Here is a 12897-nt window from a genome sequence, read left to right on the forward strand (position 1 = left end):
TGACGTACCTATCGATGATAAGGAATGGGACACTGAAAATGATGATAGCGACAAAAGTGAAAGTTATTATAGTTCGGATGAAGATTAAGGCAATTTATTTGTAACTTTTTTTTGTAAAACACATGAAATTGTTAATGCATTATATAGAGTGATGGAAAAAATTGCATGAATGATTCCCATTTTATATGTGAATTACTTTGTAAATAAATTTGTTTTATTTATATTTTATAATAAATTGTAAACAAAATAAAAAAAATTAAAAAAACCATTTTAAAACATAATTGCGTGACACATAACAATTTTTGGTCAAACAAGCGTTTTAATTTTACGCATGAATATTGAAATTTTAGACACTTGTGCGACAAATACATATATTTCGTCGCTCAAAGTATATTTGTGTGACAAAATATATGTATTCGTCGCATAAGTGTCTAAAAATTCAATTAAGGCGTTTTTTTTTTGCAGATATTTTAAAAAACTTGCGTGACAATTTTTTAGCCTTGCGAGACAAAGGCTCTGTCGTGCAAGATTCTATATTTTAAACTCGTGTCTCTCCTTGCTCCCCTCACTTCCCTCTTCTTCCTTTTTTCCCCGCGCGATACCCTCTTTCTCTTTCCTCTGTATCTCCATCCCTTTCTTCGGCAGTCACGTCTTCGTCTCCAAGAGGTAATTTCCTCTTCAGTTTTTATTTTCAATTTTCTTTATTTAGCATGTTGATTAGGGTTTTTTTTTTTTTTTTCAAATTGGGGGTTAGAATTAGGGCAATCGGGGTTAGATTTAGGGTTCGTAAATTGGGGGTTACATTTAGGTTCTTAAATTAGAGTTTTTGGGGTTCTTAATTGGGGTTAGATTTAGGTCTTAAATTAAGGGAACTATTTTGGGCAGTGAGGTTAGATTAGGTTTTCTTAAATTGGGGGTTAGATTAGGGTTCTTAAATTAGGGGTTTTATAATTTCAAGTAAAAGGTTAGAATTAGGACCTTGTCTCGCTTTTGATTGAATTTTTCTTATTACCATGCAATGTGATTTAGTGTGTTGAGAAATAATGGAACTAAATGAACTTACCTACTATCTTTAGCTTTGTTCATTGGTTTTCCGAGTGGGGTTTTTGCTACTTTGCTGTTGGATTTTGGAATTGGATGTTGGTTGAAGTTTTTGGTTGAAAAACTTGATGTTTGTTGCTAGATGTAGGTGGAATATGCGGAATGTAGAACTTGGAAATTGTTTACACTCTTTCCTTCTTGGAAAGTAACCTAAGTTAGACAATTGGTTTCCCACCCCATAATAATTCTTATTCGGTCGTTCCGTTATGGTAATTGAGTTGCAGTTTCCTTTCCTAGAAACGAATGCAATGATATTGATTTCTTTATCCAAGTAGAGTACTGTTACAATTAAATTAAATGTACTAGTAACTAAACAAACAACTTGCTACTTGGCATGCTGTTCTTAAACAAGAAATCATGAAGACAACAATTTAGCTTTGTTCCTCAATTTTTCAATTGGGGTTTCTACTACTTTGGTGTTTGATTTGGATATTTGTTGAAAATTTTTATGTTGGTTGTTGTTGGATTCTGCAAAATGCATAATCTGGAAAATTTGTAACTCCTTCCTTCTTGGAAAGGAACCAAAGTTAGAAAATTGGTTAAGGATTTCTTAGACAAGTAGAGTATTGTTACGGTTAATATAAGTCAAACGAATGTACTAGTTAGTAACTAAACAACCAACGTGCTACCTATCTTTAGCTGTGGTCTTCAGTTTTAGAGTGGGGTTTCTGCTACTTTGGTGTTGGATTTTGGAATTGGAAGTTGGTTAAAAATTTTGGTTGCAAAATTGGGGTTTCTGCTACTAATCTTTAGCTGTGTTCCTCAGTTTTCAAGTGGGCCTTGTCTCGCTCTTGATTGAATTTTTCTGATTAACTGCGGTAGCTTTTTTTTTTTTTTAATGTGAAGAATGTACGACTCTGTTAAAGAAATAGTGATGTAGCTTAATTAGTTAGTCATACAATCGAACAGAGATAGTTATAGAAATATCATCATGGAGTTTTTAATTTGAAGAACATAAATAGCTTAATTAGCCTACTAATGGTTCTCTCTCGAAAGTATTGACTCCTAAATAGATTGATAATTACATGAGAGATAGACGTCTACGGCCGTCATGATATTCCAAAAAATTAGACTAGTTATACGACTTTTATTTGTATTATCTCAACGGACTATTTAATTACGCTTAGAAATTGAAACTGTACATAATAAATTGGTGAATATAACAACGAACCTGGACTACTCAATAAGCCAATTGTCCGAAAATGATCTTTGATACAACTGGTATATTTACAAATATCAAGCTTGTATCTATGAAAATCGAACTTAAAACCGCATAGTTATAACTGGAGAGGAATACAACTATGCCGCCATGTGTGGATGCAAAATTGAATATATGTGATCATAAGACCAAATGATAAACCAATATAGGTGTTACAAATCCAACCATTCTAAGTCTAGGGTTTTTATAATGATATTATTATGTTGTACATTGAAATATATGGACTCATACAAGTTCAATTTATGCCAAACTCAAATCAGATGTGATTATTAATTGAGCGTAGATTCTTATTTGAATGTGTTGTTCAAATTTAAAGTTCCACAACATAAATATTTCAAACACGACCTTTTACGAATGATTTGCCTGAGAGAGTAGCAACAAATTCCTCAATGTTCTTATCAGAGCTTCCTCCTTCATCCATGGCCGCCTTAGCCAGCTCTCTCCATATCATTGAATTCCTCTTAATCTCCTTCCCTCTCTCTCCTTCAATCACTTCTGCTATACATCTTTCTATTTCTTCTTTAGTGACGATTCCCATTTGGTCAACCTTGACCCTCACTCCTACTTTCCATTCATCTTCTACAAACTTGGCATTAGTCGTTTGGTCTGTCCACTGAGGCATTGCCACCATGGGGACTCCACAGCTCAATGCCTCGAGCGTTGAGTTCCAACCGCAATGTGTCATGAAGCAACCGAGGGCCCTGTGACCCAAAACTTCTAATTGAGGACACCAATTTACAACCAAACCCTTCTCTGATGTTTGCTCTTCAAAATTGCTTGGAAGCTTTTGAGTTTCGGATTCTCTAACTACCCACAAGAAGTTAGCGTTGCTCCTTTTTAATCCCAATGCTATTTCCTCCATTTGTTTTTCTCCTAAATTTGCCATGCTTCCAAATGATACATATACGACTGTGCCTGTTTCTTTTGATTCAAGCCACTTATTGCAAGCTTCAGTGTTGGGGTTGAAAACGCTCAAGCCATACTCTTTGTCATCTTCTAATCTCTTGTCTAGGTACATTGATGGAAGGGTTGGTCCTATTGTCTTGATTGGCCATTGCGTTCTCATCCAGTTCACCACCTGATAACATGCAAATCAAACTATTTGTACCACATTGACTGACTATATGTCTCACGGATGGATACAAACTTATCTAGGGCCTCACTTCGATAAGGGGCATGGGGCAATCTGTGTCCTCAAATTTTATGGTTATCGTTGCCTATATAGGGGCTTGGGGCGATTGTAACTGAAGCTAACGTGTGCTGTAGGGCTATAGAATAAAGATATAACATATGTAAAACAATAGAAGACTGGTACGTTTCTGGCCTGAGTTCAATCATACCTAGGTCATATATAAGGTCCCTTGGACCCTTTCATATAATATATATCTTATTCCCTCTCTAAAACTCAATAATGCCCATGAAAACTATTTACAGAATATGTTTTGCAAAGCGTAGAGGCATCTACTTTTCAATTATTGGGGAAAAGAAAATTTATGGTCATTTTCAAGAGTACTAAATGCCAATTGGGAATTGCCACAAGGGTTAATCCCCATAAGCTATGAAGTATATGATACACATGAATTGCTTAAATCCTTTCAAAAGTGGAAAAGTTATCAATTTTTTAGGGTTAGGGCTAGATATATTGAACGTAATTAAGCAGAATTAGAGACGAAATTGAGCATTCAAGCAAAACTACAGGAACCAATAGTGGATTTTGTCAAGAATGTGGATATACCTCTTTTTCCAGCCCATGGAATGTGTTGAAGAAGATCCAATCAGCGCCAGTGATATTTGAAAACCTACTAACCACCAAGTTCAAGAAGGACGGATATGACCCTGGATCATAGATGAAAGAAGGCAGATCTTGTGGCTCAAGTAAGGGCAACCCAGGTAATGATATTGTAGGCTCTTTCAGAGGAACCCTAAGCAACCCTTCGTGCACATTATAGTACACAGCTCCAACAGCACAAGAGTGAGTGAAAAATGAAGCCCCAAAAATTCCTAGCCCTTTGGCTGTGTCTAAAACCCAAGGCATGGCTGAGTCATAGACAAGACAGATGACTGGGTAGCCATCATTCTCTTGCTTCAGTATCAGCTGTGGCAATCTCCGTGACAAAATGGTTTGGAACCACAGAACCTTGTTCTCCACATTATTGCCGGCTTCTTCTTCTTCTTCAGATGTTGCATGAATTGGCTCAATCTTGACCTTACACAATTGAGTTTCAATGGCTTCAGCGTTGGATGAGATTGTGACAAGTGTCACTCTTAAACCTTTGGATGCTAAGCGTTTTGAGAATTGGAGCATTGGGTTTATGTGGCCTTGGACAGGAAGAGGAACCACAAGTATGTGGATTCTATTGGCTCTTTCTTTTTCTTTCTCCATTTTCTTTGTACAGACTAACTCTGCCTTTATTTGCAGCTGTTGTTTTTATAGATATGAAAACTAAACGGGATGGCCTTCTTATTCCAATTATTCACTTATAAAGAAACTCAGCCAATAATAACGTTCACATCATACCACAAGCAATACACAAACACCTTTCTGGTTACCGTGACTGAAAACTCCAACAAAAACCAATCTTCATAAGGCGGCCCAGCCCTTGTTGCAGTGCAACCAATCAATTGTCTACCCAAAAAATAAACTAAAGTCCAGATTCCAGACCAAACGCTATGTGTTACCTATAGAGTGAAAATGTGATAAGAACAGAGTTCAATCAACTACTAACCATAAGTTTAGCTACAAAGTTTTGACAGCTTGCTTTAATCAACCACAAGAATTTTACTATTAAGTTTTAATATTCGTAATAAGAGGTATCTGACACAATGTTTTATACATGGAACATCACTGAAAGATTGGAACTCACAAGGATGACGAATACCACTAAGGGAAAGAAGCTATAAATGCTTATCTTCAGGAATGGTCTTGCTATGATGCACAATGCAACAATTACTTTAAGCAAAGCCATGAAATATGACACCAGGATGAAAGTCCAAATCCAAAAAAATAATTGGAGAAATGGTTTCTCAACTCTTTACCAGAAACTTGGTTATAAGAGCCTCCTAGCATCCACGCAATGACTTGTAACTAACCAGCTTGATAAATTCATTATAATCATTAACACGGAAAGCAATATCAGCCTCGGATCAAGGAAAATGCAACAATAGCAGCTCAAATATGCACCCTAAGATGAGATTATCAAACAACCACCGAAAGCCAAATACAACACGGGGAAAGAAAGATCGAAAAATGCCGATCCAAACTCTTGCATAACCTCCACAGAATTCAATTCAGTGACAATGACAAATGCATTTGATTCACACTAAAAATAGAAAATGAATGCTGCATATTACTGGCAAGTTGCAACACATGTAATGCAATACATTACCTACACGGAGACATCCCCTAATTGCTTTGATAGAAGATGAACAGTACAGAAACAATAGAAAACTGGGATTAAACATATATCAAATCCTAAAATCCAAATTAAAAATAAAATAAAAATTGGGAAACTTTAGTGCAATTTTCGAAATGAAAACCTAAATGGTAAGGGGCTTAAAATTAAAGGAACTTCGAATTTGCATATATTACGAATTTAACATTTCAAAAGAAGAACAGAGAGATGCAGAATTAAAATTTAGACAGAGCGATTTATTCTAAGAGGGATAAAATCATAAAAAGAGTAAATCGCTGAAAAGAGTAGTCGCCAAATTCTCACCGGCAAAATTGGAAGGGAGAAGCGTTAAGGGCGAGTCATGTTTTCTCACCGGCGAACTTCCTGAGTTGACGGAACCCAAATTTGAGGGATGATCGGGTCAGAGCAAAATGATGCGAGTATGGTGGGTGAGTAGGTTGTGTGTGGTCCGCGTGATGGTTTTTTTTTTAATTCAAAAGACTGATGGGTAAACGTAATTGTTGATATAGTTTTCTTTTTTTTTTTTTTGGGTTCACTTGAAGGATGCGGCCCACGTACTTGTCTATAGTTTGTATGTATGCATGATATTGAATAATTTTGTGTTTTACCTGTAAAATCAATTAATAACATGGAGAATAACTTAATTACTTATAAAGTATATAAATTTTATTTTTCTAATGTGGAAACAAACTCTCAGGTATGATAAATCTTCAAGTCTAACATGTGAACAACATAAATTGGGTGATATTGAACACGTGTGGCCATTGGGCTTCATACATTTGACAATTTGCTCTGATATCATGAAGAAATTAAGATTTCACCATAAAACTAATTAACAATGTGAAAAGTAACTCAATTACTTATAAACACATGCAAAGCCCCTTATTTTCTCGATGTGTGATATATACTCTCATTTACTCTCAAGTCTAGAAGAATAAATTAGTATCAAACTAATCATCTACAAAATTAGTTTCCAATTACTTATAAGCTCATACAACCACCACACCCTTCAAGTAGATGGTCTCTCTTCTCTTGCATCACCAACAAAAAAAAACATGCATGCACCATGCAGTTGCAGAAGGAAAGTGTGGTAGAAGAAATAGTAGAATTTATTCAGAAGGGATTGGACATATTACATACTTCAGTATTCACTAGTATAATTGTATATTGATCATACAACACTAGAAATCTCAGAGTGAGTTGACTATAAGTTTGAAGTCATCATAGCTAACAGCCCCATCCCCATCTATATCAGTTGAAGCAATAATCCCCTGGCAATCCTGAAGTGTCAGCTCAAACCCCAAGTCATCTCCCATAACCTCATAAAGCTCTTCTGCAGTCACAGCATCATCCCCATCGACCTCCAACGCTTCAAAAGCATTCTTAAGAACATTTTTGAGCCCTCCGAATTCCATGCTCTTCGTGTTCATCTCCAAAAACTCCTCTATGCTCAGGAAACCGTCGTTGTTCGTGTCCCCTTGCTGCATCAATTGCCCTCACATCTTCTTCACAATGGTTGTACCCAAGTGACCCTAAAATCCCACCAAGCTCTGCAGCAGTCATTTTCCATCATTGTCTGAATCAAAAGCTCTGAATGTTTCTACTAGGCCGAGGACTTGGCTCAGTGTCTCAGTTTCAGCTGAGAGAGAACTGGGCACTGAGCCATGCAAATAGGTTGATCAAGTGGTGTTTTTTTGAAGTTGTATTTAGCTTTGGTAATTTTATTGGCACATCCCCAACTATATATAACTAGCCAGGGCAAAAGGGGATTCCCATGATTTTTATTACGGTTTTGTTGATATAAAGTTGGAAAAAACAAAAGGTAAGAGTAGACTTACGCTTGTGAATTATTTAGTGTTATCGCATTTTGTTACGAAAAGATTATTTTGGCTGAGTGCTCAAGCAAGGGCGGAGCCAAGTACAAGACTCCCCTAGGCTATAGCATAGGGAGAGTTTGATTCTTCAAGCTTAAAAATATTAATTTTTAGGTTAGTTTATGATTTTTAATTGTCATATTTCACATAAGAAATGAAATTTTTTATTAGTAAGCCAATTTTTAAGAATAATAAGAAGCAATAGATGTTAAATAAACTCATCACTTTAACCAATATTATGTTTAATAATAATAAATTAAAACTTCCATATCACAAATGGTTCCTTATTTTATTCACTTGAAAGCTTTGAAGGCTAAAAACCTAGAAAACATAGCATAAAATTCTTGCTTCAAATTACTACATTCAAGTTTTTACTATTATATAACTTTATGTAGGCAACATAGGATTAAAAACTTGATTTCGTAGTAATAATTTTAGTTTAGCCCACCCACCGAATAATTTCTGGCTACACAATTGTGCTCAAGGAATGATCTTGGACAAGTTGCTTTCTTTGATTCTGCAAAAGTGATTCCCACTTACCACCATTGTTGCACCAAAAAAAAAAAAAAAAAAAAACAAAAAAACTATATGAATGTTCATTCGTTAGACAATTTAATTTTTAGATTGTAAACATTTTAGTACTTTTTTAAGAATCAGAATAAAAGTGTTTCTTAAGTAAGTATTCCAAAAGGATAACGTTAGGTACGCCAAATCTTTTAAATCAAATGATGTCACCAATTGGAAATATACACGTTAATCAACATTTAAGTAATAATTCAATTATCAATAACTATGGATGCAAATTTTTTCCTCGTTGATCTTAGACAAAATTGCACCTACAAAACAAATAACACCTTAGGTCAAGGTTAAGAGCCTCACGCACCCACGATGAATGGGAGGGTTTTGGCCGAAGAACCTCCGATACCAAAGTTAGAATTTTGAGAGAAAAGTGTTTGAGAATTTTGGAGAATTTTAGCAAGAGTGAAGACTTAGGTTTTTAGAGGAAATGATGTTGAATATATAGTGCATGGCTAGTCCCCTTGGGAGAGAAGGTGACCGGCCTTTGTGTATTTTTTTGGTATAATTGGTGATTTAATTGGCCATTAATAGATTAATTAGGTAATAAATCTATTAATTAGCTAATTAACATAATTTAAAAGGAATGTTTTGGGGGTTACCTTGTGGAGAGGATTTGATGAGGATGGATGAAATAAGTTTTGAATTGTTTACCTATTTTGGGCATTTTTGACTTGGTGGAGTGATGATTGTCTGCTGCTCGTGCGTAGGAATCCCGGTATGCCTTAAGGGTATTTTTGTCCTCTTTTATCCAAAAATCCACGTGTCGCCTTATGATTATGTTTGGCTCCACAAATGCCCCTACACCTATTGGGCTACTCGCAGGAAAGGGTAGCAGGTGTAGAGATCTTCTTGCTTTAGGAAATGTATGATTGCTTCCTATTTTGATGTAAATTCCCTCTTTAATTGGAAATTAGATCCTTCTAGGAAAGGGAAATAAATTTCTCTCAAAGCCTATTTAAGTCCACCTTAAGTGGAGTATTAAATCAACTTTGGAGAGCGATTTATTCTACCCTACAAGAAAGAGAAAGCTAGAGGATATTTGTTCCCCCTCCCCAAGCAATTTTTTACATTTGCCCGTGCGCCTTTCATTGCTTTCTTTGTCTTTTCTGAGCAGCACCGAGGTAAGAAAAAGTTAATTTTCCTTATCTTCTTCTTGGATAGTACTGCTGCGGGGCAGCCGTCAGGGTGGTGCGGCACATCGGCTAGCAGGGGCTAGGAGTCAGCTCGACATGGGCCGATGAGGTGTTGTGGAAGGGACCACTGCTTGGGCTGCTTGGCTTAGCTAGAGCCAAGGGCAGCTTGTGCGGCTGAGGCCGCCGATTGAGGAGTTAGAACGTAGTGCTAAGCGAGCTGTATGGCTTATGTCCTTTGGACTCTTGGACTTGGCACGAGCCAGGTCAGCGATTAAGAGAAATAAGAAGGTCGCGGTCCTTATGGGCTGCTGGAATGCTAGGTTGAGCTTTCCTACTGAGTATCGTGAATGGCGTTGGTTACTTAGTTCTCTTCACCAGGAGAAAGGTGGGTTGCTCCCAAAAGAGAAAGTAAAGAGGATCAAGGCGAATGCTTTGGCTCGGCTAATCGATGTCGTGGAGCTTACTATGATTGAAGGTGAAAAGAAGAGATCTTCCTCGCCTGCTCAAGAGATGCTGGTTGAGAAAAAATTGAAGACTTTCTCCGCTACTCGTAAGCATCTGCCTGCTGCCGACAAGCTTGTGATTGGCATGACTTCTTCCAATGGGAAGAAAAATAGGGTTGCTAGATATGAGCCTATGGCGCTTGCCATGTTGAGAATGGCTAGTACGATTGCTGATAGGATTGTTTAGCATAGAGGTCCTGTCATGCCCCCAGTGCTGAAGTCTGTATTAAGACGTCCATTGAGAGTTAAGTCCAGTTCACCTTTGGAGAGACTTGCTGTTATGAAGAGCGATAAGGTTTACTCTGCTGTTAAAATAGTGCCAATGCTCACTCAATCTGCTGCTGAGATTGATTCGTTTACTGGGAATGAGGAGACTGTGCACCCGGGCAGCTATGAGAAATCCACTAAGCCTGTTTCTGGGGAGGCTGCTGAGATTTGTGTGCTTTTGAAACCAGATATGCTTGAAGACATGGGTGTTTGTGCCAAGTTTATTGATGGCGTTAAAAGGGTTGTTTGCCCAAGTTCCTTTGCGAAGCATACGACCCAATATAGAAGGATTGCTCTACTTGCTATGATGCAAATATAGCAAGGTTGGTAAGGAGGTGGCGAAGACTATGGCAACTAAAGCTTATTCCTCGACCGAAAAGATCAAGAGGTTGGATTCTGAGCTCGTTGCTCTAAAAGGGTCTAATATTTCTAACCCCACTTCTCTGCAACTCAAACTGCTCGCCAAGAAATCATTGACTTGAAGACTAGCTTGACGCGATCCAAGTTTAAGTATGAAAGTGCATAGAAGAAGATTGAATGTTACATACCTCAGATTCAAGATCTTAAGTTTGCAGTTTCTGAGCTTCGTTTTGTTGCTTATGTAAAGGATAAAGAGTTGATTTATGCTTATAATCAAGTGATCCACTTCAAGAGAATCATCGATAGGATTGAACCCTAAGTGTTGGAACTTCAAGGTGTACTGAAGATCAACGAAAGTTTGAAGAAATTAGTGGATGAGCTGTAGCGCGTCCGTGTTAGTCTGCTCAATAAGAATGAGCAGCTGAAGGGTGAGAAAGATGGGCTCGAGGTTTTGAGACATTCTTTATTTCTCTGGAAGACATGCTTGCTTTTACTTTTGAGGTTTCCATTGGTGAAGTAGTTAGAAAAGTTCGTACCCAGGTTGGGGCAACCGGGGGTAAAGCGTTGGATGATACCGCTGCTAAGAGCGTCGCGACTGTTGAAGGTGTGGTAACTGAGTAGTCGTGGGATGTCCAAGTTGCTGAAGTGTAGTCTTCTAGGTAGCCTTTAGGATGGGCTTTGTTTTTCCTTGTAGCTCTTGTTTTGCTTAAACTTCTTCGACCTTTGCTAGTTGTTTATAAACATGCTTCATTCGCCTTTCTTCATGTTCGCTTCTTTTGTTCATGCCTTAACCTTTAGACTTTATAGACCAGTGGCAGACGTTACACTTTTCTATAAGCACACAGGTTTGCATAGCCTATGAAGCTGTAAGTGTTGGTGTAGAACTTTGCAAAGTTGTTAGCCATAGGGTTGGCAGCCGGATGCCATACTTACAGAAGTAGACAAGTCCGCGTAACCACTAGGTTGTTAACCTTGGCTTTCTCCAATTTCATAGGTTACGTAACAAGTATCACAACACTTTAGGACTTGGTGTACGTTGTTCCACGCTTGGCAAAGGTAAAGCTTATCGACTACGTAGCATGTCGGCAGTAGATAAAGCTTCGTAAATGCGTGCTAGCTTGTTTAACCTTACATAAAAATGTGTGGTTGTTTAAGTCTAGCGTGGTTTTACTGCTTGAAGGGCAAGCTGTAGGCAATCTTCCGGAAACCGTAGGCTACCTTGCTACAGTCGGTAGCAACTTTAGGGTTCCAAGGCAGTCGTCCATCGGATATACTACGTAATTTACCCATTCTGTCTCTAGGGCAGGGTTCCCCACTAATTAGGCCAAGAGACCCAAAATCTTTAGTTAGCTAAGCCTTGAAAAAGACCATTATGGCTACTTCCTCCGTCTCTAGGGCCCGGTTCCCCACAGATTAGGCCAAGATACCCAAAATCCTTCAGTTAGCTAAGCCTTGAAAAAGACCATTTTGGCTACTTCTAGGAATCCCGACGCAAGCCATCGTGCATTTAGTTATACTAGGGCGGCCCGGCTCATCCACATCTGGATATTAAGAGTGTAGAGTTTATCCTCCCGTGTTGGAGAGCTGACCCATGTGGGTGTCGGGGAATTGGTTTACCCTCTAACATTGGAGAGCATGGTCGGTCCCTTATGGGGCGCAATTCCTGCGATGAGTCCCTAAGAAGGGCGTTGTCTTCTTTGAAGTGTATGAGTGATCAGTTGTTGTAAACATGCAGCCAAGCTAAATTGTGATTACTTCTGAATTCCTCATTGAAAAACAAGTGAAACGAACAAGAACATAGCTATACGGTAGGAATTGCATAACAACTAGATAGTCATTGGTTTGTGAGGTGGTGCCCGTCGAGCTGCTTGAGTTTTCAGGCTTTAATGTAGCGAGAAGTCACACATGGTACTTCCTCATATTGTGGGTGTTCCACTGTTTTTTGATCTTTTTGTCGTATCATAGTGGCGATGCTGTAATTACTTTTGCTGCCTACTCTGCTAATCTTGTGCGAACCTTCCCAAATGAGATCCATCTTTTTTAAGCCTTTTCTGCGGGCAGTGATGAAGGCTTTTCTTAGAACTAGATCTCCGGGCTGGAATTGCTAGCTCTTGGCCTTTTTGTTGTAGTTGGAAATGAGCTGCTGCTCGTAGGCTGCGATGCAGGTGATGGTCTACTCGCATTTCTCCTTTGCTAGATCTAAGCTTGTGGCTATCTCCTTACCGTTCTGCTCAATGTTTGGTAGTAGAGCGGTGATACTTGGCTTAATGACATTGGGATGAATGATTGCTTCTAAGCAAAATGCTAAAGAGAAATGAGTCTCATTAGTTGCTCGTATTTTGGTGGTGCAATATGTCTATAGACATCCAAGGAGTTCGTCTGGCCATTTTCCCTTCTTATTGGTGAGGGATTTCTTGAGGCAATTGAGGATCATCTTGTTGGATGCTT

General features: G+C 38.2%; 1 protein-coding gene and 1 pseudogene across 1 annotated transcript; both read right to left on the reverse strand.

The window, feature by feature from the left end:
* Nucleotides 1-2470: 2470 nt before the first annotated feature.
* LOC103956695 (mogroside IE synthase) lies at nucleotides 2471-6213 on the reverse strand. Its single transcript, XM_009368719.3, has 3 exons — nucleotides 6037-6213; nucleotides 4056-4999; nucleotides 2471-3398 (listed from the first exon to the last, which is right to left on the reverse strand). The coding sequence occupies exons 2-3, from the start codon at nucleotides 4701-4703 to the stop codon at nucleotides 2655-2657; spliced, it is 1392 nt and encodes a 463-aa protein (XP_009366994.1). The 5' UTR covers nucleotides 4704-4999; nucleotides 6037-6213; the 3' UTR covers nucleotides 2471-2654.
* Nucleotides 6214-6900: 687 nt separating this feature from the next.
* On the reverse strand, nucleotides 6901-8850 carry LOC103956725 (annotated as a pseudogene).
* Nucleotides 8851-12897: the final 4047 nt, after the last annotated feature.

This window comes from the organism of the source record quoted next, unplaced genomic scaffold (assembly GCF_019419815.1).
Source record: "Pyrus x bretschneideri cultivar Hongxiangsu unplaced genomic scaffold, Pyrus_bretschneideri_v1 Contig2, whole genome shotgun sequence".
Classification (NCBI taxonomy): Eukaryota; Viridiplantae; Streptophyta; class Magnoliopsida; order Rosales; family Rosaceae; genus Pyrus; species Pyrus x bretschneideri.

What these genes read in the sequence shown, in the direction of transcription:
- LOC103956695 (XM_009368719.3), bottom strand. Translation starts at nt 4,703, where the DNA reads ATGGAGAAAGAAAAAGAAAGAGCCAATAGAATCCACATACTTGTGGTT. An exon ending in TCCATGGGCTGGAAAAAGAG is followed by an intron (nt 3,399 to 4,055) that starts GTATATCCACAT and finishes GCATGTTATCAG; the next exon opens with GTGGTGAACTGGATGAGAAC.